At 43.6% G+C, this 26,649-nt stretch overlaps 1 protein-coding gene across 1 annotated transcript in view; it reads right to left on the reverse strand.

Moving 5' to 3' along the window:
* LPP (LIM domain containing preferred translocation partner in lipoma) overlaps positions 1-26,649 on the reverse strand; it is a 196,099-nt gene that overhangs the window by 125,528 nt on the left and 43,922 nt on the right. Inside the window, exon 3 of the mRNA XM_057376614.1 lies at positions 24,216-24,338. Within this exon, the coding sequence (XP_057232597.1) occupies positions 24,216-24,338 (123 nt within the window). The remainder of the gene's footprint in view (positions 1-24,215; positions 24,339-26,649) is intronic.

Here is a 26,649-nt window from a genome sequence, read left to right on the forward strand (position 1 = left end):
CTGGGTCTGAATTTACCATGGGATCAAACCGTATTTCATTTCTACTTTGTAATGCAATCTTTTCTTTTTTTTTCTTTTGTGGTTTCTGATGCATTTGTATTTTAATAGAAAAAAATTATGCATGGAGGAAACATCCTGGCATCACAAGTCATCAATAAATCYTTTTTCCATAACAACCCACAAAAATTCACTGCAGGACCCAATTGTTGAAACACAAAGCAATGACATTCTATAAGCTTTCAGAAGTATCRTTCTAACCCTTGTGGACTCGATGAATTCTCTAAATGAGTCACTGGCCTCTCAATGGAATTGTCAAAACTTAGGTTAAGCCAGGTTAATTCCCTTCCCCCTTTAATTTAGAAGTCCAGCTGCAGCATGTGGCTTTCCAGTGAAAAGATCTAAATGCAGAACCCATTCACCCTGAACAGGAAATCTCACAGGGCCCAAAGCTAATTTTTTTCTAAAAGCTAGAGATAAGCCACACTTACAGGAAAAAATGTGATTTCTGATGCCTCATGGGCCATGTGATGTAAAAATCAATATTCTTCTTATATGGCACAAATAATTTTCTGCTGAAGGTTAAAGGATCGTGGTTGAAGCCACCATGGCTGAGGAGGGAGAAAGGGCAGCYGTGAGAAATGGGGGATGAGGAGAGCAGAGACTTTAACCAGAGCAAGGATAGGGGAGATGCCATAAACACTTCTAAGCAAAGAAAGTGAGCAGATGTGGCAYTGATCATTTGGTCACAGAAGGGTTTGGGTCGGACAGGACCTTAACATCCATCCCGTTCCCAACCCTGCCAYGGGCAGGGCACCTTCCCTTACACCAGGCTCCTCACAGCCCCATTCAGCCTGGGCTTGAACACTTCAGGGATGAGGCAACCACAGCTTCTCTGGCCCTGTGCCAGGGCCTCATCGTACCCAGGGAAGAATTTCTTCATCATATCCAATCTAAACCTGCCCTCTTCCAGTTTAAAGCCATTACCCCTTGTCCTGACATAACATGACCTTGTCAAAAGCCCAYTTGGGGTTGGGTTAAGGGTTTCAGCGAGGTGGGACATGGAGGGACATCCTTCTGCTCCGCAGGCTAATCCTCAGGCACAATCATGTGCTCCATCTGTGCCCAAAGCTTCTTTTGACAGCTACAGCTTCCAGCACAGCACCCTGCTTTACTCCTTGCYTCCACACAGCCTCATCTCCACTGCTACCCCAAAAACAGAGTTTTTGCTGGGCATATTGTACTCTTCATGATGGGAAAAATGATGCTGAAAGTAGAGCAAGTTTTCATACTACCATCCCTACTCTGCCAGATAATCACTTGAAAACATCACTGCCTACTTTGTTAGGGACAAAAATAAATAGGCTAAATAGTTTGTGTCCAGTTTGTCCTCAGGAATGGGCACACAAACAAGAACAGTGAATCATGCCATTGATTTCAATGGTCTATACAAATTTGGTTGAGATTGGTAAACTCTCTTTAGCCTTCCAACAGCACTGCAGTTCTCACCACTGAGAATATGTCCCAAGGAGGAAAGTATTTGTCTCAGCTGTAATTAATTCMTTTTTTTTAATAACAAAAGAAAAACCTAATAGCAATTAAAAAAAAAAATATGGCAAAGGAAGAAACTAGAAAAACAGGATGAAGGAAAATAAAAYAGTTTATCCTACTACTAATGCAGAGAAATATTTAATTGAGGGCTTTGGACTTCATTAAAAAAATGCAGTTTTCAAGAGTGCAGAAAAAGCTTAAAACCTAAAAACTAAAGAATCTGATGGAAAACTAAAAAGAAACTGAAATAAGCTTTCTTTAAAGAGAAAATAAAAATTATTTTAAACTGATCCCATGATATTTTTAACAGCTGGAGTTGATAATACTGAACTTGGCCATAATTCTACTATATTTAGCTTTGTATCAAAGTCCACATGACTTTTCCATGAGACAGACAGATAGATATATAGGCTGATAGACAGATGGATAGATACATAAAAAGAAAAAGGAAAAATATAATTAGGAAAGGGAACATTTTCTTGTCTGTTCTTTCAGTATGTTTTTTTTTTATTGCAATTTCTACCTTATTATTTCCTATAAGTAGAAACAGATTTTTCTTTCCTTCAAAAAATTCTTAAACAGAAAACCTCCTCTGACAGCTTCAACAGTAGATTAATCACTTTTGTAACCCACAAAAAAAAGTTTTCTGGAAAGCATATCTGTCTGTAAATGTAAATGACAGAATTACTCTCTTATGCTAAGACGCCTACACATTCTCTCACTTCCATGACTCAGCACCAGATAAAAGCTTGTGAGATAATAAGCAGCAAACCTTCCTTTGGAAGAATAAAAATAGTTTGAAAAACCTAATTCTTGCAACCCCCCTAAAAAAAATAAAAAAAATCTTCATAGTGTTAAACCAAATTCTGCCAATGGATTCCTCTCCCCTTGGAATAAGACACAAATATCCCAAGGAATTCAGAAAAGAGAGGGACCAGGCTCAAGCAACATCAAATCCAAACACATGCAAACATGAGAGGCTTTTCTTTTTCTCCAAATGAGCAAGAATGGGTCTGTTTCAACAAACAGGAATTTTATTACAGTTCATCTCCTGCCTTGCTCTAATTTGGTAGACAAATGAGTTGAAATTTTGCTCACCTATAATGAAAATTTCCAGGCACTCTTAAGGCAATGCACTCATGCCAAAAATCACAGAAACCCATGGGGAAGGGAGGGGAATTTCAGTAGGACTTCCCCTCCTGCCCTGCGGTCCTTGTCTGACTTGAGCTCTTCAGAGCCAGAGTAACTTCTCCTTCAGCAAACCAAATCAGGGGCAGACCCTTCAGACCAAAATAAGCTTATTTTGGATAAATCTTTGGGAAAAGAAAAAGCTGAAAAAGGGGGGCTCAGACCTCAGTTAGGCTCTTGTGATGTACCTGAAACAAACAGGAATGATCTTGAAGCCAAAATCTTGCCAGTCACCTTGTGAATGCTGCTGGAAGAGAAACAGCCATCTCCTCTCCATGTGCTCTTGTCAGCCCCCTCTGACAGGGGTTAATTAACCCACACAGGTTAATTAACCAAAGGGTGATAATTAACAGATGGCTGATTRTTTACTTATTGAGTAGAGATGCTATGGACCTCAGGAGGAAAGGGATGACTTTCCAAGCCTCAGTACAATCCAGAGTCCCTCTTGATGATTGCTGGACATCTCCTCTGAAAGCTTCCATCACCTCATGTGCTGGGTGGGTGCCCCTGGGTCTGTGTCCCTCGGAGCAGCTCATTCCAGGAGGTGAAAGTTATCCAGGAAATAAATCAGGAAAATGCTGTTCATGCCTGTCACTCCTGCAGGAAGCAGAGACCAGCTCAGGAGTACCCACAGCCCCTCCTGAACATGCTGCTGCTGACTTGCACATTTTTTACAACGAAAATAGTTAAATTAACGGAATTGGCCACAGAAGTTTAAATTTAAAGGAAAGCCCTAGGGTAAGGCATCCCAGGCCATGGGTGCAGGATTTCTTGACAGCAGGATGCTCTGAACTGAGCCAGAGGTAGAATCAAACTCTTGGAAATGCCTTCATTAACAGAGTGCACCTGCTCTGGTTGGAGGATCGGAGCAGAGCCGTTCTGTCAGTGTGGTGCTGGTGGGGCAGTGGATGGAGCAAATGTGTCCCAYACAGCCCAAGGAATGAGCAGGAGCATCCCCAGCTCAGCTGCTCCCATCACTGCACAGGGAGCATGGAGCAAACCAGGATGCTCCGGCTCAGCTGGCTGCCAGGTGGGTACAGCACTGCCACTGACAAATTCAGTGCCCCACAACTTTACAGAGCTTCAGATTTTGGGCAGGGCCCTTCAGGTACTGGATACTTCTCAAAGAGAGCAACCAGAGCTGGGAAAGRCATAGGCAGAAGGCTCCCACATACTCAAAGGTCATACCTTTATTCCAGAGCTCACAGGGAAAAGCACTATGAGCTCTAGGTAAGAACTTGCAGGACCAGAAAATGACAGTACTGAACAATTTGCATTTGCGTCTCAAAACCATACTTGTTATTTCACAAATAACAGATTTCCATGTCCAAATCCGACTGAAAGCAGGTGTAGCTCCAGTGGTTTCTGTGCAACCACATCTGCTCATACTCCAGGGCAAATGCCAAACTATTTATTGCTACTTAAAATTTATTGCATTTTTAGTCCTCCATCCCAAAACTGCTTTTGTTCAAAAATTCCTTTTAAATCCTTCTATGCCGACTGGATAAATCAAATCTGACAATTAAAATGGCAAATTGTTCAGAACCTCAGAGCTTCCACCTGAGGATCTTCAAATACTTTCAGAATTTAAACACACTTAATCACTCCCATGCTTCTTGCAAAAAGGAAAAAAAAAATGTAAAAGCATCCTTTTTAATTCTCTTTTTACAGATGAAAAACTGAAGTCCTGGGAGCCCCARATAGCCTGCTAGGAAGCTGCTTGCCCCAAAGATTCCTTATCCAGTAAATCAGAGGCAGGGCTGGGAAGGGAAACCAGGAGTTTCAGCAACTCTCAGTCCTCTTGTTCTCACCACTTCATCAAGCAACAGGCACAGTGATGTGATCGTGCAGTTGTCAGTGTTTTCCCTCAAGGGGCTGGACAGAAGATGCTGAAAGCATTTCATCCACATGTGAGCACTGAACRGTATTGTTAGACACTGAAAATTCAGACATAAATAACTGGCTTGTTTGGAGTGAATAAAAAGATGTCTGTGTTTGCAGGAATCTCACARGAGGGAGTAAAGAATCAGGGTGTTCCTTTTCTTTTATTATTACCTTTTTTATTTCTTTTGTAGCGGTGTCTGGAAATAGCCCATCAGCCAGAGGAGCTGCTCCCGCTGCTGCTGTGGCAGATGGCAAGCAGGGCTCAAGAGCAGGGCTCTGCCTCGGCAGGGCTGTGTGGGGAATTCTGCAGCAGGAAGAAACAAGGCAAAATGTGCAGGCTGCCGTCTGCATTCAGATCAAGMACTGTCTGTTGCTAGCAGCACAAGTTGTTCTGAAAACAAGAGTCAATCATCTGTAGCCTTATTTCTGTACATTTCCTGCAGGGGTCTCATGAAATAAATGAGAATAAATGTAAGGGCGAGAGTTCCTATTAGGAGCAGCCTCATCAGCATCACCCAGCCAAGCATTTACGTCATCAGCATGCTAATTTAATCAGACCTGAGCAGTGATGCTATAAATGGATTACCATCCCAGCTAGTGTGGTTACCGAGGTAACCCAGCCCTTTGTGCCACAGATACAATCGGCTTAATGATAATAAAAACCTCAGCACAAATGAAACARAAGGAAAAGCCTGACAGGGCTGACGCATACACGACCCTTTCTCTCCTCTCCTCCCTCCCCTTCCCCAACCTCAGCCGCTCACTGCAATAAAATTAAGTGCTGCTGCGATCTGTATGCACAACATTCCCATAGGGAACAAGCAAGTAAATAGAACCCGCAGAAATAATTAATACAGGCCAACAACTGATGTCGTCAGCACTACTTAGTCATTCCTCCAACCCTGAGTGGCAGAGGGACACRCGGACAGAAACACCGCACGGGCGGATTCCAAAGATCCTGCAAAGGGTCTCAGAGAAGTGGCTGCTCCCCTCTATGCAGCATTAATTATATCAATGGAGTGCTTGGACCAAGAGCTGACTGCAGTGGTCAATCCAGTCACTGCTTCTCCCTGCCAGGGCGAGCGTTTCCACACCATCTCCTGCTCTGCCAAAACTGGAGGTGACCTCAGACTGGGCATTCCAAAGGCCAGGGAGAAATCCAACTGCAGTGTCACCAGCCCAGAAACAAAAGTGACCTGGTCCTTTGCGGGAGGATTGAAAYGGGGCTCTGGGGTTTCCTGCATTCACCCAGCTCTGCAAAACCAGCAGCCTACTCACCKCCCAGCTTAGCCTGGGAAAGGACATTTCTTGGAAAATGCTAGCCTCAATGGGCTAAAAGGCAGTGACCATGCCTTAAAATGGACAGAAGGTCATACCCTTCAGCTCCTCTAGCTCTTTGGCCTGAACTAAGCACCAAGTTTCCTGCAGATGTTGAATGCCAAATATTTTCCTACTCAGATGCCAAAGACCAAATTTCCCATAGCATTCAATATTTGATTTTCTTTTCCTCCTACCCAAAATCTCAGCAACTATGAGCACAACCACCAGCATCTAAGTGCTCAGCTGCCACAGCAGCTCAGGCATTTCACCTGCCCTTACTGTAAGTCCCTGTCTCCTCACCTACTAATCCTTCACCTGAAAGTACCAGAAATTACAACCAGATCAAAAGTGCACACCATAACCTCAGATCCATCAGGCTCCTGGTGGGTATTGCTCCAGTCCAGGCAGGATCTTAAGGGATAAGCATAAGACCACGCACTTTTAATGGATTCACGAGAAATGCAATGAATTCTCCACTGCCTGTCCCATGAACACATGCATCAGACTTGCTGCTTTGCAAATGCCAAAACACAGCTCACACAGCCYTTGGAAAGAATCCAGAGAGACTTCCCAGCATTTACAACTGGACATGTACAGAAATAGCTGTGCCTTGCTTTCGCTTCACAGATTAAATGTTCAGAGGGGGGATTGCATGAGGGCAGCTCATTCCACCTGTATGGGACCATTTCAGCAGCCCAACCCAGCACTTCTTCACTGAGCAGAGGTGTTTRGACTCAAGCATTAGTGAAATCAGCACTTCCAGAAGAGAAAGCCCTTTATGAAGTGGCAGAACATCAGCAAAGTTGCTTCTGTGAACTGCAGCACGTCCCTGCAATGAGCAATAGTAGCAGATATGTCTACAGAAAAGACACATTTAGGCTCATCTCTTGGGAAATCTCTCTAAATACTTTCTCACTCTTCCACCACGCAGAAGAGCACCATTCCTCCCGGGAAATTTATTACATACTTCTAGAAAAATAGCTAAATAATTCCTTTAGGAGCCCTTTTAGATCAGATTACAGGAATACACTTTTCCCTGGAAGAGASAGAACCCTATGCAAATAACACCAAATTACTACAGAAAGTCATGCTCTTGGCTGAAAACACCTGGCTTACTGAAAGCATGGAGCTGTGTGTCCTGATCTAACTGTGCCCTCACGGCAGCCAGGCAGGTGAGATGCAAATTACCCCAGGAAAGAGGCTGGGGAGATCAAAATCCTCAAAGCAGAAGGCAGGCGGCAGAGTGCCAGAACGCACAGCTCTGGAAATGGCGCGGCTGTTGATGTGAGAAGGAAGCCATCACCTTTGCTTCARTTTAAAAGTCATCATGACAGCTTGAGAGATTGTAACATTTAAGTGACACAGTGACAGCTTGATCCAGTCAACAATCGCAGTTCGCAGACAYGCTCTAAACACAAACCCCCTTCCCCGGGTGCAAAGCAGCCTCTCAGTTGGGAAAGGCACATATCCAAAGGGAGATGTAACATTAAAAATGTTCCTCCAGGAACATTTAGCCAGTTTTTCTAAATACACTGCGCTGGTGAGACTAGACTAGGGCTCTCTCCACCCCTGTGGCACAGAAAGGATACGAATAGGCTGGTGGACGGAAAAAAAAGGAGAAGAATTGGTATCAATGTCAAATGTTCCATTAATTTCAATGGCAGCCACAGGTGTGCAGAACTTCAGAGAAAGCCCTTAAAACGCCTTCCTGCCACAATCAAGTGAAAACTGAACCATGCAATCTCCCTTTAGCCCTGCTCCTCCTGACAGCCAGGTGGGCTCTGAGGTGCTTGTAGCAATGCAGGGCGATGCTCAACAGCCCCAGCTCACTGCAGGTGTCCCAGCCACATTAAAAACAGAATTAGGMGTTCACTAAAATTTACAGTACACTTCTAACCTCTTTATAGTTAGGTGCTTGTTCTCTTGGCCAGACATTTACAACTAATGGTATGTTGGGCCTAATAATGGCATTTTTTAAAAAATTTGGCCAGCCCAATGTCCTGCTCATACAATTTAGTGCTGTGGAATAACGCCAGAGTAACAATCCCCAGGCACCAAAATCYTTCTTGGCAGATGCAGAACAGCCASTGCTGGCATTTCTTCCCCTGAGGTGTCCTTTTAGGTCCCCACAGCACATCTGGGAGGCATTGCTCTGAGCCTCTCTGGAGATCAATTCTCAACACAGCAGGATTTCTGGGCATTCACAAGTGGGTTCTAACCCATGGACCAGTTAAATCATGAAAAAAGGAAATATGGGAGAATATATCCACAAAGAAAATGAGCCACTAGGCCAAATAGTGATTTCATCCCTTATAACTGAAATGGTAAAGCTCTACTGTGCCCCTTACTGCTGCCCAAAGGCCTTGTCATCCACAAGCAACATCAAAAGAATAGTTTTGTTATTGTCATTATCAATATGACTTTTTAGTGATCCACAGAAGTACAGCACCACAACATGCTTACCAATGGTCAGCCCTCCACACATAGTCTAATGCATTTTAAAAACAAATCTGCTCTCTGAAACCAAGCTTATTTCATTGTTTCAGGCTGTCTTAAAACCAAATTACATAAATAAAAAGCTRAAATATTTACACAGGTTTTGACTTCCTAAAGGCATATTTTATTCTCAACAAATATTAAGACAGTGACCATCCTAAACAGAGAAACCAGCGGCTACAGAGCTCATTGCCTTTGGAACATCTGCTCTRATTTGCAAGTTCCTCAGATAGCAAAGGAAGCCTGAAAATGAAACCTTCAGTAATGGCTCCTTTCCAAGCCTTTACGGACAGTGGCTGGGCAGTGAATTTTCTTAGMGAGACAGCAGGGCATCGCTGGCTGTGGCTGTGCACAAATGCAGGGAGTGCCTGCAGGGCAGCTCGGGACTTGCTGGTCTCAGATGTCTGGGGGGACCGTGCCCTGCCCCTGCCTGAGCCCCTGCGACTCCAGCTCCCTCGGGAATGGGACCTGCTCAAGGTTATGYATGGCCTCACCTCTCTTGAGCAAATCTTACACCTTGCAAGGGACCTTGAGAGACTCTTCAGACAGTCCTCTCCCTTAAGGCAGGACTGACCCTGCCTAAACTGCTCCTGAACCCACAGTACACAGCACAACCTGACCCCAGTAATCCTTCACTGCTTTCCATGCCATCTTTTCCTGGGGTTACCTATCCATCCTATAGCAGTTTTACTGTAATGGCTAATCTAAATCTCTGGCTGGATTTTAAGTTTCAGACATTGTGCTTTCCAGCGTAAATGTCTCATTCCGTTTTTCTCTGCAGCTAGAAGCAGAAAGACCCTGAACAATTAGGAGGCAAGAACACCCACAGGGAAGAGGTTATTTACATAAACAGGATCACAATGTGTGTGTGTTTATATATTTATTACTTATAAAAAATACTGCAATCTCTTTTCTTTTCTAATTAAAAGACCCAGTTTGCCCTGCTGCACAATTGCTAAGCAGATTTAAAATGGGGACTTCAGTAGCTATTTTATGGCTAATCAAATGAGTAAATATAATGATCTGCTCCAATTCCCATTCTGATTACACAGTGTAGCTATTTCATTCCCTCAATAAGCTCCTTGCACCCAAAAAGAATAGTTTAACAAGCTCAGAGCAGAATGTTAGGCTCAATTTCTCTAAAGGGTAATAGAGTGGGAGTGTCTGTATAATTAGCTTTGTTGGGCTCCCTCCCTCACTTTACAATACATTCTATACAGAGCTTTTACTGTCTCTCCAGGTCTTCATGTTAAAGCAGAAAAATAATGCAGAGCACATTAGAATCATACTGGTTGCACTGAGGGGTTTTGAAAKACAGAAAAAGAGGTGGAGAAGTGCTGCCTAATTCAGTCCAAAAGGGCTCAAGTTTTAATTTAGTTTTAGTMATAAAAGCACACATGCTCATGCACATAGCTTATTCATCTCTAATGWACTGAACTCTTAGATGTTTCTGGAAGTTAAGATTTGCCAGACTACTAACACACTGATCAAATCATAGCATAAATCACTAAAGTACACTCAACAATTTCTCCTCTGCATAGAACTTGCAATTAAATTAACAGCAYACAATCTATAATGCAAAACATTACCTAACACATTTGGAAGAGTYAGATGCTGAATTCCCTTACAGAAAATAAAAGTGTTTGATATTGTGATTTTTTCACTGCAGGAAACAATTTTTTACATAAGCTGGCAAAACTGTTATATTTTTGTGCTTGCAGAAGAATTTTCCGCTGGAGATTCTAAAATCCTTTCTGAAGTCAGACAGCCAGGTGGGATATGTTATTATTACCACCTCTGTTTTACAGATGGAAAACCTAAAGCTAGAAAAAATAAAAGTCTTACTGAAAATAATGGGGCATGTCAGAGATCTGTGAGGAAACAGAGAGCAGAAGATCTCATCTTGTTCCAAAGTACTGTGGCTGCATCAGACCTCTCCCGCATCAATCATCTTGTATCTCTCCTACCACTGTGTATTTGCAAGCATCAAAGACCCCATGGATACTGTCTTTGGAGAGGTCAAAWTCTAGTCAAATTGTTGAATCCTGAAATGATTGAAAAAAAACAAAAAATCTAAACCAAATAGAACCACCAAATCAAACCAGAAAAAAGCAGAGCACTATGGAAGKTACTCTGAAAGTCCCACAGGTGAATCACAGGCTTCACCTCTAATAAATGAAATCCACTGTTAATCCATTGCTTCAGAGTAAGGCAATAGCAAATAAAAAATACAACAACACAGGTCCAACAGTCACTTCAACTTTTTGTGGCATATAAGCTCATCAGTTGGCAGTTAGAGCAATACCTGATCAGAAACAAGTGGATACTGCACCTAAATTTTTCACATTCCTCTGAAATAACCAAGTATCCCAGGAGCCTTGAGCCTTGAAAAGAGACAGCTAAGACTCCAAGTGGTACAAACAGGAGGAATGATTGCTCTGTSACTTCCAGTTCTACAAAGAAGCAAMAGGAAASCACCCTTGCGGGAGGCAAAGGGAAAATATCAAGAATAAGGTGTGTCTGCCCCACCTCCATTGAACTTCTTTGCCATGGRATGTTTTAAATTCCAGAGATTTACATGAGCTCATAATGCCATTGGATGATCTGATACAGGAAAAATCCCTGACTGACTATTAAGGTAGACATAATTTTAATCAAGCTAGTTCTCTGTGTACAGAAAATTCTTAGATAAAGGGAAATATTCAGGCAGAGAACTTTGGTGCTGTTGACTCCACCAGGCCACAAAGAAAGGTGAAACAGYTGCACAGACTTGCAAGGCTGTGCTCAGCACAGGACTTGGAGAGAGACACTTTATCCCCATCCATACACGCTGCTGTCACAGAAGAGCAGAGAGAATAAACCCTCAGAGGTCCAGATGCAAATAGTGAAGGTCACAAACAGTTCATCACCTATGAATCCTCACTGCACCAGGTGATGGACATTAATCCAAACACCACACACTGAGCAGGTGGCCAAAGAAATCGGGTTTTTCCCTATTTAACAGCCCAGAGGCAGAAGATGGCTCAGACAAGGTTACTCAACAGCAGGTAGAGGCCTGGCAGTCTCAGGGACACATCTACAACACAGGTCTGAGAACAACTTACCTCCTCCTCAGGTTCAGGGTGGACTTGGTAAAAATAAAGTCCAGGTTAGTGACAGATGCTCCAGACTGAGCACTTCTTTCCTCCCCTCTCTGTCAATGTAGACTCACTACCTTTAGTAAACTAAAAGGAAACAATTRYRAAGCTGATGCYAATCAGTCCAACYTGACTTTTCTCAGAGTCAAAGYCCCAAATTCCTACCCAGCTAAGCTSTGACAATATATSTGAGAACCCTGCAGGGTGCAGCAAGGAAAGCCCCCTTCAGGACTCAAGCTGCTATTTTACATCRAGAAACATTTTTAGCCTATAATTTTATCTCTTCCATCTCTCCCCATTGCTTGAAATTAAAATAAACATGGACCAGGGCCTAGGATTTTATTTTATCTGTCACATATTGCTATCATTAAACACACTTGAAAYGAGTGGGTTTAGTTCAAATAAAACTGTCTTTTCCCTCTCCCTTTCTCAGCTCAACAAACATAAAATAGGAAACTGCACTCCAATACATTCAAGAAGCAACACACGTTACATCATGAGTAGATGATCCATCTGGCAGGCTGACATGGTAATAAGTTTGCTTAATTGTCAGGTCAGGCATATTACAGACCCAGTCTGTCAGTCCTTTTATTACAGCTCTGTCTGTAGTGGGGAATTTCAACCTCCTCGCACTCCGTATGTGCAGACGGGGAATGCATCCATATGGTACGAGGACATGTGCATGGACACATATAKGAAGGGTCACTCAGAACAAGGAGATTAAATTAAGAAAGGAAATGCTGAAGTCAAATAGCTCTTAGCAGCTGTATACATTTCAGTCTGGAATAATCACCCAAAGAAAGCAATGAGATATTTACATTTAATTTATTTGAAACTGGGCTGGCGAAAGCACTGATTATRGGGGATAATCCAGCACTGCCTCATAAGCAAAACAGCCAGAGATCCTCAGATGTTCCCTCCATTTATACTTTCTAAACGATCAAAACATCATTTTGATTTTGGCTCCATGCAGCTCCTATCATGCAGACAATCTCCTGAGATTGTCCATATGTCCTCCTGAGAAATCACTGAGTACATTCAGCAAATAACTGAATTCATCAGATGGATGTTTTGCCTTTAAAAWGCCCACAAAACAAAACAAAAGCCACCTTTTCCCTCCTTTGTCTTTGTGCCTTACCTCATCTCCTTCTCTCCATTAATGAGCTTAATTCTGAAATGATTTTATTTACAGGAAGACTTTAAGGTGTTCTGAAMTACAATTTGTAGGAAAGATGCCAAATATAAATTGTATTTTCTAGACCTGCCTGCATTTGTGATTGTACACGAGCACGCACACATATGTTCAATATCCAAACAGCAGGTGTTCCCTAAAGTTTTATTGCCATTAGTTAGAAATGACCACATTACTCAACAACGTCAAAGCCAAGTCTTGTCAAAGGCAAGTCTTGCCAGAAAGTCTGATGATTTCCASTATTAAACAGTCCTGCTTTGGGGTGCTGGCACTGACTCTTCCAGATACCTCCAAAAGCTAACAGTGATCTACATTATCCAAAAGAAGCACTTAACAATTGCATCCTCTGTGTGGTATCTCCACAGCTTTTCTCAGGAGGCAGTGAGTGCTGTCTCGAGCACGGTAGCAGCTCTCTGTCACTGGGGCCTCATAAAACACCATGATTTTCACAGYAACCCTTTTCCACAGCCAGATTCCTCGTCTTGCTCTTTGGACATGAGCTGCTGATGCAGATTCCAGTCAAAATCTTTCCAGAAAAAAAGATTAAATATAATTCAAAACAATATCTGTACTATCTCCCGCCTGAACTACACAATCGTCAAAAATATCCAGCTGAACAAGTGTTTTTCTACCACTTTTTAGGATTGTAAAAGGGTCTTAACTGCACAGATATTCYATGTAATGCACAATTGATCTTCCTGCAAGCCAGCACAGTAATCAATGCCAACATCTTCTCTTCCCCTCTTGATAATCACAGCTTGAAGCTGCACATGGGTCCAGGCTTTCTGCTCGATGGAAACAGAACTGTGCCTCCCATCTTTCTTGAATTCTCCTTGGATCACAAGTTAATGGTTTTGGAAGAAGGCATCAAAATTGYCTGAGACCCCAGGATGACTGGAATGATTGCTGGTACACAAGATGGCAATTCTTCATGGTTCTGAGCAGCCTGGGACAGGAACGGGCTCTCATCGACATCTCCCAAATCACTCCAAAGGAGGGAACATAACAACAGTGCTACTTATGGCAAGATAGCAAAGTCTCTGACCTGGGTTGTGCTGGCAATCAGGTGARATGATTGCAACAATCCCACCTTTCTTTACACATAGCCACGCAAACTGCAAAACCAGCCCTTGCTCTTACTGYATTTATGCACATGTAACTACTCCCTTCCAAGTGAAGAATTCACTGTAAGTCTCAAAATATTTTGTTTGGGCAGGGAGGACTCCGTATCAGACTGCAAACATTGGCAGAAGTATTTATAACTGCTTCAAAGTCTCATTTTTCTAGCCAGGTTCTTTTTTTTTTTTTTTTTGTTTAGTTTTTTTTTGTTTAGTTTTTGTTTTTAAATCTGTGGGGGAAGACAGTAATACCCATTGGACCAACACATTATTGATTTCCCATAGAAACAGCAGTTAGTTAGAGTGCTCACTTTCAGCAGYGAAGCAGCATGTTAGTTTTATCTTACTGTAATATTTCTTTTTCATTTCAACCTCTTTTACATACTCATAAAAGTTTCCTATTCACGACTGAAACACCATATGGTGATAATATATGCTAACACAGGCACAGTGACACAGTCCACAAGCCTGCTATTGAGCAAAAGTTGACAACATAAGGCTGAGAGAATTGCAAGTGCTTCCAAGCCACAATAAGTACGTCACCTAATTGCATTTTACTGTGATGCAAAGAAGTCTGAGTCAAGGAAGGAACTTCCTAACAATGAAACTGTAACAGCCTGGAGTAATTTACAGTTACTTGAAGAGCTATAGCAAGGATCTATCAATTCATGGCTTTCAGATACAGGCTAGATGTGGGTTGGGGTTTTTTTCAGCCTAGGCAGCTTTAATATACAGAAAGAGACAAAGCATTTCAGCATCACAGTCATCTCTCAAAAAGTTCCAGACAGGAAGGCAAAAGGCAATCAATAAGAGAAAATATAGACACTGCTTCTCAAACCATTCACAGATGCTTCTGCCTCTTACTTTAATGAACTGGGTTTGGAACTAGGAACATCTTGGAACAATCCAGAGATACATTCAGGCTACAAATGCATCGTGTTTATTTACACACTGGTAGCAGAGTCTGATGTAGAAACTGCAGAGCCAGGTCTCACTTTTCTGTGGAGCTCTAGGTCCTTGTAAGCGGCCCTTCCCGAAAGGAATCTGCAAATAGACCTGACCTGCCTTTGGGGTGGCCAGCAAAGGCTCTAGGGAGAGGTTCTCCCTCCCTGGCAGGGCAGACCCTCAGAAAAACACACAGAACAGGATGGACCAGCGAGAGACAACACTCTCCCAGAGTGCCACTGATGTCACTGATGTCTGCGCAAGGCCCTCTTTTACMATGAGCTGTGAGGTCTCTCTGTGCCCCAGTTCTGCCCTTGAAGAATAAAAGAACCAAACTTCTCCCACCTCAGGGCACAACAAGGATAAACAGGGGGAAAGTTGCAAGCACTCACTCGTGCAAACAGGCAGCAGTGAGTAATGAGGATGAACTCACAAAGGCCATACTTTGAATGCCAGGGCTTCACAGTGTGCTTAACCCTTCACCTTTTAAACTGTATTTAGAAACTACCACTGCAGAAAGCAGCTGCCCTCCTCTTCTGAAGAGAACAATTCCACGGGAACTCCCATCAACAGGATCCATGCCAGCCCTGCAGAGGTCTCTGGATAGATTTGAGACAATTGAAGGCACACCAAGACAAGACCCTCCGTGCTGTGAGGGTGATGCACAAATCACACAGTCATCACTCCTCCTTGGGTGGAAATGGCCTGGGGAATACGCCCAGCACAGGCCACAGTGGGAGCACAGTCCCAAATGATGAATTGCCATGCAGGTGTTCCTACAAGTTGCTGTGCTGTTCCCTTGGCTCTCAACTATTTCCTTTCCCTAGCAGGGAGGGAAAYGCAGCTGGTTCCTCCTGTGCACAGAAGAGAAAAACACAACACAAAAGGAACAGAAACCATAGAGAGCAGAGCAAAGGAAGCCTGATTTCCTATGGACTTGTGTCTTGCGTCTTGAGCAGACTCTGACCCTTCCTGTTCTCATCTGTTACCTCTCCTGCCTGCCCCCCCTGCTTCCCTTGTCTCCCTAGTATTAGCCTTGGCATTTGTCTGTGTGTGTCAGCCAAACAATCCGTGTTCCAGGTCAGAGAGCCTGCTTACAGCACCGTCTGGAAGAGCAAAAGTTCAAGTTACCTGCAAGACAYGCAGCAGGCTGGGAGCTCGCTGTGCATGTGTGCAGAAGGGCCACCCCAAGGGCCAAGCAAGGACAGCCCAGCACCTCCCTGCAGCTCCCCAAGACAGAGATCTGTGTCCTCCTCCCCAGCCACAGAGTTCTTCACACAGATACCCCTCCCACAGACCCACTTAAAAGTGGTCACACAAAATCAAACCATACGTGGGGAGCAGCCAACTGCTGGACACCAATGGGTGCTGGTTAGAAAGAATTAATCAACTCTGCTTTCATTTCAAAATGCTCCAGCTATTTCCTTGGCAGGCACTGGGCAGGAGAGCAATTGCCACACATGGGAAATCAGTGCCCTGTGCCAAAGGACTAAGTTCAACTTCCAGCCATATGCAGGTGGGGAAAACAGATTCCCACTTCAGGAGTGCTGGGAGATCAGAGAGTGATGAYACAGATCCAGCAGAGAACAGCTTTCAGGGCTCAAGGCTTTGAATCCTTGTGGGTTTGCTGTCAAGGCACCACATCAAGAAAACTGTTGACTGGAAATCACAAAACTGTAGCTGAGCATCAAGCAACACCTTCCCACAGAAGATACAGAAGGGTTTTCATCTTCCCTGCTCGGTTCACACACTCCAAGACAGAGATGGATGCATTTCCCCACRCCCGAGACCTCTTTAAATCTTCCTGACAGGGGGTGTTCTCACATRTGCTCTGCCCATCCACTCCCATGGGGTATGAGATGAAGACAAATCTGACAGGGTGCCCATGGTGTGGCCTCAGCTCCTCTGGTGACTCAGGCACAAAGCAAATCATCTGATCCCCCAGTGCCTTGGTTCCTCCCCTGCCCATGAGACAGCCCGTGTACTTCCTCATTTCACAGGGCTGCTTTATGGTGGTGAACCTGATGCCTCTGAAGCACTCAGGTGCATCCACCCATGCAGGAACACAAGCAGAGGCTGTGTCCCAACAAAACCCAGGCTCCTGCCCCTGAGGCAGCTGCCAGGACACACGGACAGCTCGTGCAGCGCGCTGCAGCCCTTTGAGGAGAGAGCCAAACCACAGCGAGTGCCAAAACACGAGGATGGGGAAATGATGACAGGCTTCCTGAGATGATGGCATACAGCAGCTCRGTCCCATTGTGGGGAAGAAGACAGAAAATGTAACAATAGGTAGAAGGCCTTGAAAAGCTTTAGAGAATAAGAGTCCTGCTCTCAACCACTCACAGCAAAACAATCACAAATGCAGAATGAGAAAAAGACTGAATTATGAGGYACTATTTGCTTTTTATCACTGCTCCCAAAGTAAATGTTTATCTTTATCCGTACACAAATTTGAGATGCCTGCACAGATTTTGAAGTTCAATATATCCAACACCCATCGTCATCTAAAGATGTAGCTAAACACGTAGGCAGAAAACCAAAATGGATGCAGAAAAAGAGAAAGGGAAAAMGGGAAAAGAAAACCTTACTGATATTTCTGTGAACTTGATTATATACCAGAAAAAGAAACAGCAGGAGTAGTGCTGATTTATTTTCACTCTGATGATAGTACAAGAGGAAGAAATAATACCCTGCAAAGGTCACTCTTATCCTGTTCATCTGTGACAAGCTGATAATCTAGGATCTCAGAAAACTTTCTTTTAAAATCTTCACGGACATGCTCTTATCAAAAGGATTAAGGTTTAATACATACCAGCAGATGCAACCGATTCAGGCATCTGCTAATCAGAGCAGCGCCGGTTTGCCGCACGCACTGGCTGGAGCTGGTGAGTGCAGGAAGGTTTCCCYTTCTTACAGAGAAAGAGAAAATCCAAACACACACTAAATCATCTCTTGGCTATGCCTCCCAATTCTCATGGCTGAATATCCCCATCCTGTGCACACCCCTGCCTGCAGACATGTCAGGGATGGTGGGACAGATGTGCTGCTCACGGCCAGAGAACCCACATGGTCCTTCTGGAAAGCTCCAAGCCTGGGACCACCTCAAACGCCACCCACGTGGGGTAGGAATGTCACTCTGCCTTTGGAGATGGGAACCACAGGATGAAGGTTTCTGGATGTAGAGGCTTTGCATTCTGAGTGCTGGGAGGAACATAGTGAAATTCCTCCAGATGGGAAGCTTCCTTTCCTACTTTCATTAATCCCCCCAGGTTTTCCAGACAGCACAAAGCCAGCATACATCAGCCAGAARCACAGGTACATCTCTCAGAGGTGACCCCATCTTTGTAACAGCTCATGCAATTCCAAACACCCATGACTATGGCAAAAATGCCACAGCCCACTGAGAACAGCCACAGCCTGCACAGACCTTCTGGGGCTGCTACGAGTGCTGGAGCTCCCCAGCTTGGGCACACCTCTGTGAGACACTGCCACCCCTCTGTGTCGATATGAGCCATCCAAATATGCAAAACAGCAGCACTCACAGCCTTCAGGAAAAGCACTGTGTARCACAAAAGCTCTGAAGGAGCTGGAGGTTCTGCCAAAAGATCACCAGGCCTTTAGGATAGACAGGGGATGGTTCTCAGCTTCAGCAGATGGGCTTATTTCCAATAACCTCCTGCATCCTGCAACAAAGAGATTCAAAACCCTACAAAACACAAAATGCACAGTCCTCAAGTGCACAAATACAAAGAGCCTCTTGCATCTGGGAAAGCACTGCCTGGCTACCGTGCTGTGCTGCTGGACATTGAAGGTTCTCTGGCAAAGCTGTGCAGATGCCCAGCAGTTAGATGTGTTCAGAGCAGCAGAAAGAGGCCAGAAAACTTAATTTCCTCAAATATCATATGTGAAGATGGCAGAAGTTAAGCCACCCATTTCAGCCCAAACTGAACATRTGAAAAAGCCATATCCCCCTGAGTCCCACAACTGAGGAAACATAAAACTTTCTGTCACATAAATGCTACAGRAGGGAGGAATTCATTCTGAACCCACCAAATTAATCTCAATCTGTTTGTACCCCTAAAYTGTCTTTCTTAAAAGAAATAAATACCTTCCTAACAACTGGGGTTCTGTAAAATATCCTGTGGCCTGTACTTCCAAAATCCCTTTTTTGCCAACCAACCTAAGCAGCCAGGCTCAGGCAAGTACCAGGTACAATGACAGACTCTGAGCCCRGACCAGCAAATTTGCACAGACTGTTTTGAATTCAGATTCAGTGATCTGTTCTTCACAGAGCCTCACAGACCAAACCAAGAACAATCATAAGGATCTTCCTCAAAGCTGGGGGAATGTGCTTCCCCTTGCTGAGTAGGAAGCTTTAAACGTGGTTGGAGACACGGCTCTGCATAAACCAAGATAAAACATCCGAACTCTCAGCCATGCATTCCTGACACAGCTATAAGTGGGGCACTAAAATTAGAAATTCACAGGAAGAGTCCTCCTAGGAGTGTTCAGCACTCAACATTTTGCTTTGTTTTGTGGTTAGCCATCCTACAGCTGAAATTGTTCAATCCTGCTCCACCACTCTGCAAGAAAATAGGTYCATTGCCTTTTCACTGCTTTTATTATCCCCAAATGGTTGTCAAAAGAAGTGATAGAATAACAACCAGTGCTGTCAAACATTTAAACCCCTTTTAAATTTCAGTCATTAAAGGAAATTATTTCCCAGTATGCTTGAAACTTAATGAAAACGTATCACTGATTTTTTAATTTAATTTTCCTTACATTTTCATTGTTCTGTAGCTCACATTGAAAATGAGCTTCTTCTACTTCAAAAAAAYTACTCAATTTGGCTTCCAGTGTTGGATAGTGACAGATGTCTAGTACTGGGGGCAATGACACAGGGGCAGGGACATGGGCATGAGTCCTCAGATATCTCACCTAATTCTGCCTTCATTTCCCCACCTGTTTGTACAACCACGTCACCTAAAGGCCTTCAGCCCAGGCCAATATTCCACATCGCCACATGGTGAGTAAGAGGCAAATCACACTGAAGAGGTTGCCAAGCTACGAGGACAGAAGAGATTTTGAGAGGAAGGAGAGGGGAAACACTGCATTCAAGGTCATTGAGCACAGTCGTGGTTGCTGGGAGTCAAACAGGTCTCCAGAGTGCCAGCCAGTCCCCTCTGGATCAAGCTGCCTCTGAGAGCTGKGCACAAGTAGATTTCATCTTGACCATGATGTACAGTCAAGCAAGATTTTTTTGCTATTTAAATACCTCACAAATACTGGCCACAGAATATTTGCTTTTAGAAAAGGCTTAAATATCATCAGACCAGGTACATCTYATTACCTGGTACACCTCCCGCAAAGTGCTGTTTTGCCAAACAGACATTCTGTTGGAATTTCGGGATAAAACAAGAGTTTTGGAAGGTAGGTGTCCAATTCCAGACAAAGMAATCAGCATTCAATACATAATTCACAGCAGGGACAAAAAATCCTGAGCTTACGTGTGCTGCTATTTCCAGTATTTCATTTTCACAGTCTCTGCTGGAAGCCCTTTCTCCAGAGYCACAAAGTTTTCTTGTTTTTCAAAAAATGTAAACATTCATTTTATGGGCTGAAATTTGGCATGTCTGGTTTGGGGTTTTTTTTTGGTTAAGGTATTGCTGCACTGATCTCTTACACAAGAATTTAAGCAAAACAGATAAAAACTGGGGAAAATAATCTTTAACAGAGGAGCCAGATGAYCACAGCATTCACTAGGCCTCTACTTAGGGGGTTCACACAATTTATCACTTACCTCTGCTCTCATCCATGGAAATTAAGCACCTAATATCTTGTCTTTTACTAATGCCTCCTTTTGCTAATGAAAGACACAGTGGGTTCTCTGCCTGTGAACTCTCCAATGAGTTACTGCAGTTCAGAAGGTGTGATATGTACATTGTACATACTGTACAATTGTGCAGAAGCACATTGCAGCTGCACAAGAGGAGCTCTGTACTTTACCCATCACACCAGTACTTCCAAAGTTTACCAAACAGAAGGAAATACTAATTAGATTTTTTTTTTCATAATCCATCTGTAGTTCTTCCAATGATACCCGAGGCAAGCTAAACCTCACAAGCCACTGCAGTCATGGCAATTTTGACATCATGTTGGTTGTCTTGCCCATTTCAAGTTACTGTACCASAGGGCTGGAATTGGTCATGCTGGTGAAGGTCACACAGATCCTTTCTAAAACTTCAGCTCTAGCTGAATTCTTTAAATACAGTCTCTCCTGCACCACCTTACATGACAGAAAACATCCTTTGATGCTGCTATGTTGAGGCTAAACATAGTGATTTAGTTTCCTAATTTTCTTTGCTTTTAGATATGTGCAATTTAGAAAGGAAAAAAAGCGGTATTTTAATCAYTTCTGACTGCTTCTGTGAGTCAGTCAGAGAGATTTTGGCTTGCAAGACATGGACTTAGCCTAGGTGACCTTTGCTTTCCTACTCAGTTGCCTTGAATTAGGCAGGACAACCGGGTWCCAGGAGGGCACTGCTGACCACAGGTGTCCAAGCTCTCCCCCTGCCTTCTATTAACAGTGGTGAGTTTTAGGTCATGGCAGTGTCCTTGTCACCTGCCCAGCACACAGAAAATGTCACACACAGGTAAGCAATGCAGGAATGGTGCAGAGRTTCACACTCATCCATGTCCTCAATAGCAAGGGCTAGAGGACGTTGTCTGGGGTTGATGTTGGCTCACCTTTTCTGAGAAACATTACATCTCTGTGTCACAGACACCTCCGGGTGCAGTGTGTGTCTCTGCAATCTTGAACCCATACCAAGGATCAAAAGAGCTTCCCTTTGTGTGAATTTATGCCAACGGGCAGGGTATGTTAAATAAACTGCTTGTCATTACCCTGCTTTCACTCCTACCCCAGTGAGAGAGGACKACATTACGATTTATCTTACGTTTATTATAACTGTCTTGAAGATAATATAAAAAAAGAAACCTAACAATAAAGTTTCTCTTATTCAAGAATGAGAGWATCCCCAAGGGCAAGGTATTCCTATAAAATTATTATAATGCTTTAACTGCATAAGCACAACTGAAAACGCCTTCTCTGAAAACAAGTTGTAGCTCTTTTTTCCTATCTGCAGCCATTATCCTGATAAATTTGGGAAGGTCAGCTAAGGTGTAATCCAATAAATGTGCTGATGTTCTGAGTAAGTACCTTACAATTTGCAGCCTAATCTATTATCCTACTATAAGACCATCAAATGACTCACCAGTTTTAATACCTAGTACAGATCAAACAAAGGAAAATATCAAAGCTTTACGTTCTAGTTCCACCTTTCAAGGACTTGTTCGAGTACTCTTTAATTACAGCAGAGGATACATCCAACTCTGGCATTTTCCTTCTCTAGCAGCTCTAGTTAGACGTTGTTGCAGCAGTACTTTTCACAGGACATCATTACACTGACCAGGAGATGCTGAAAAGCCAGATTAAACAAATCAAGCTGGGATTTTTTTTCCCAGAGATGGAGTTCAGCTTCTTCTGCCCACCAGGTCGCACACAGTGCACAGTGCACCTGGGAGCCTCACATTCAGGTGCTCGTGGGTGCAGGGGACAAATCTGCAGAGCCCCCACCTGGGTTGTGACAGAAAGTCAGAGGAACGAGAATGTGCATAAATAGGAATGAGCACGTCATCTTGGATGGTGATGAGCTTCAGAACTCAGATCGAGTCCCAAACTTGGGCTATGACTTCAAATCCTCCAAAAACTCCAATACACCAGCAGAAGTCTGCATTTGAATGCTGTGATTTTATTTTTTTTTAATGYCAAAGGTATAAAATAAAAGAGAAGAAACAACCTATTCACAGAACCCCATATCCCAAAGAAAGAAGCATCAGGGAATACTGTCAGCAAACTGCAGATGCTCCATGAAGGGAATACAAAAGTAATGGATCCCTACAAAGTTGTTGGAGCCAATTGCGGGCATTGCTGAGGATAACGGGAAGCACAAATCTCTTTCATTTAACCCTGGCAGTGTTTTGGCTCTATAAAGCATTCCCCAGTAACAGTGTGCACTGGTGTGCRCTTGGCCCATGCAAACAAACTGAACATGGGTTATTCACCATGGTGCCTGAGCAGAACTCATCTCATTTACTGCAACAAAAACCCACTGGAAAAAGGGCTGAATTGTTTCTGGTTTACATTACTGCTCTTTTTCTCTGACTAATCCAAATTAGACTCTTTTTCAAGGACAAGTCTGTAAGTTTCTGCAATAACTGTGCACATGCTACTAAAATGAAAGATAAATTTATAGGGAGATCCCTGCAGAAAGGACGGAAACACAGCACCTCTGTGTGCAGGGGGACACTCTCAAAAGTGGACAAATCTRATTTCACTCTGCTTTTGCATCATTCACAGACTTAAACAAGAGAAAATCTAAACAGACTCTGGTCACTACTTTAGTTCTTCTTCAAAAGTATCGCTTCTCAGTTAGTTAAAAGAAATGCAGCAATGAAAAGAAGCAAAAAAGACATAAACCAAAGAGAAGGCTTGTATGGATAGTGGGTGTGCACACATCACTCACTTACTCCTTCGATACATTCAATTTTTGGGGTTTTACTAAGGTAAATACAGCATACATATAGCTGCATATATCCTATAGACACATACACGTGCAACAAATGAGACCAGTCGTGAGACTAGGAAGGAAAGACAAGGCACAAACATATCTAGGATGATTTTATGAGATCTCAAGAATCACCCTTTTTAAAGTGCCACTGGGGTGTCACCACTTCCTCTGATAAATAGAYGACATCTCACCAGAACTTAAATAGCTCCACTCAAGCACTACCTAGATGAGTGACAAAAATTAGCCAARTCTCTGTCACCCCTGCAGTCCTCGTCTAGACACAGCAGAGAAGTGCGAATTCCAGTCTGCCTTGCTGGGCTACAGCCACCCTGACAGCTGAGCTCCAATCCAAGCCACTTCGTGAGATGCTCATATCTGGATCCTACTGGCAGCGCGACAGACAAGACTTAACAGAACAGAAAAACAACAAGAAAATAAAAGCACAAAAGTACTTGTGAACYGAGCAGGTTTTAATCCACAAGCCATTGTCGGTCGAAAGTTGAGGCRGATGAAATGCCACTTCTTGCAAGTATTTTTCTACCAATCTCCGTGGCGATCTGACAATGGGGATCAGAGGCCTTTTGCTCTGAGCCGGTGCCCCCTCGGAGCAGCTGCGCCCTTCTCCCCATTGACAGCCACATCTGGATGCTATCAGGAGGGGCTGGCAGGCCTGCTCGCAACAAATACCAAGCACTTAGCAAATTGACTCCAGAAGTCGATGCTGGCCCCTTTCCCGCTCCGTGTTTACGCCACTAACCTGTTGAGTGCGAGGTTTGTAGGGAGAGCTGCTCTCCAGGTCRGCCAGGATGCTGGTCAGAGAGTCGATCTCCGCGTCCAAACTGGACCGCCTCTCCTCCAGCGTCTTGCCACTGGGATTCACCTTAAAGAAGGAAGAAAAGTTCTGGTTATTCAAACCACTTGGCCTGGCACATGGTTTCTTACTGTCCTCACGRAGCTGCACCCGTGCCCAGCAATAACTTGCAGCAAAAAAACATGCTGAAATGCTATAGCTCCCTCYAGAACTAACAGCACGCCTCCATCTCACAGGAATTTATGCTGCTTTGGGGCTTTTCTTCMTGTTTTTGCCACAAGTTGTGTTAAACTGACTTGGAGGATTAGCAATTCAGCAATCCMCTGCCAAGGTGAAGAGGYAGRACAATCCCCACAMSATAAGGTGAAGAAGATGTRCTTTAAAAGGATACCTGTCTGGGAAGGCAGAGCTGGGGACAGGCTTGGAGCACCTGGATCCTGACACCAGCTCCTCTGCCATGTCCCCATCCCAGGCAAAGCACAGAGCAGAGCTACAAGCCACAGTAGCCAGTGAGTGGCCATGTGCACCTACTCTTATTTTAAATCAATTCTTGGTAGGTGTACCTGTCTGATTCAACACTTCTTCACAAATACTACCTGAAAAATGAGCTTCTTCAAGGAGCAGTGAAAAAGTCCAATCCATTTCTAGCAGATTGACGGTTTACAACAAACAGTCTCAAAATAACGTTAAGTAAGGTCCTTGTGAAAAGGCTTCCTTGCAGAAAAACCCATGCCCAGAGCAAATGCCAACATGTATACAGGACGCTTTCTAATTCAATACATTTGCTTTTTTTCTGCTTTTAAAAAAACCCAGCCCCATTTATACCCAGGGGGGTAGGGAGGCTCACCTGGAAGGGAAGAAACATAATTTTTCATCACCACCTCAAAAAGTAAAACCCAGAACTCAGCACAGCATGTGACCCCCTCAAGCCACTGTTTTAGGGCAGCACTGCAATTCCTGTTAGAATAAACATTTTAAAGAGGACTCATTCACATGCTTTGTTTTTGATAAATCAACTCAGTCCAGAACCTATGGGAAGGAACTCAATGCTGTACAGCCCAAGCCAACAGCACAACCTCTTGACAGGGCACCAAGGCAGGTAAAGGCCAGGAAACATCTTCCTCCTCAATGWTTTCAGTGCTTTGGGAATTAGGCAGCTCCACTAGGGACAGCTGAGGATCCCTTCCATGTGTGAAGTAGGTGCCAGGAGCTATCTCCACTGAGCCAGCCCACCATCAGGGCATCACAGACACCAAAGTCAAGTGAAATAYTTCACTGACAGTCTTTTCTCAACCTGAGATATTTTTCTTCTRTTCTTCCCTGTCTTACCTATCTGTAAATTCCCCGGACAGGACAGAGTCTGTCTGAGTACGTGCAACCACAGAGCTCAGTGCAGAAGAGCTCATTCAGAGTTTGATGACTTCAGTAATAAAAATACTAAAGAATTACCTAACAACTCACCTAATTTCAACTGCAAAGCCTGTTCAGACCATACCAGCACCTTTCCACAGACAATCCAGCTCTGTTTGCCTTCACTCTCACCAAGTTATTTCAATTTTCCAGGCCAAAAATTTGCCTTTCACTTTGGCTCACTGGCTGCTCCAGATAGTTTTTATTTAAATTTCATTTCAGGAGCATTTGAACATTACCTGTTTTAAAGAACTCCCCAGTCATCAATCTGACACATAAATGGCAAGYTGGTCAAAGAGAGACAGACTATGCAAAGTAGGCAGCCTCTGATCTGCCAAACTTATACGTGCTGAAGCATTCATTAGTTCCTAATGATTATTAAATCTTATTGGATTACAATAAATTTGGCTTGACTAATAAGAAAAGGGAAGCTCCAGTGTGGTTTATGCAAAAACACACCATTTAAAAGTTTGAGATTCAGGTTAGAAAATACTTACGAACTCAACTCTTCTTGACTATTTTTATTATAGAGCCAGTCTTTCCATCCAAGCTGTTGTTCAAAAAAAGAAGTATTTTTCACAGGAATAAGCCCAGACCATTACTCCTGGCTAACTGTAGCACCTGGATTTTTAAATCTGCTGAAGCACAACTTCTTTTCCACATCATGTACCTTGTTTGGTTTTTCTCCATCTTTCAGTTGCTGGCCTGTAACTGCCACAGGCTTCCCAGACAGAAAAACTGTGATTGCTCCACTCCAGATAATTTTGAAGCTAAGCAGCCAAAAGTCAGCCTGGAAAGGAGAGGGGAGATGCAAAGGGCATCCAAGGCCCCAACATGTGAGGTGATAAATCAAGCCAATGGCAGACCCAGGAATAACACTGGAGTCCACACAGGACCTGCTAGGTTCCCTGACCCTGGAGAGAAGGAATGGTGGCAGATGAGAAGATCAGCCAATTTCATTTCTGCTTCT

The sequence above is a fragment of the Malurus melanocephalus genome, unplaced genomic scaffold (assembly GCF_030028575.1).
Source record: "Malurus melanocephalus ecotype Western Australia unplaced genomic scaffold, MMel_1.1 scaffold_284, whole genome shotgun sequence".
NCBI lineage: Eukaryota > Metazoa > Chordata > Aves > Passeriformes > Maluridae > Malurus > Malurus melanocephalus.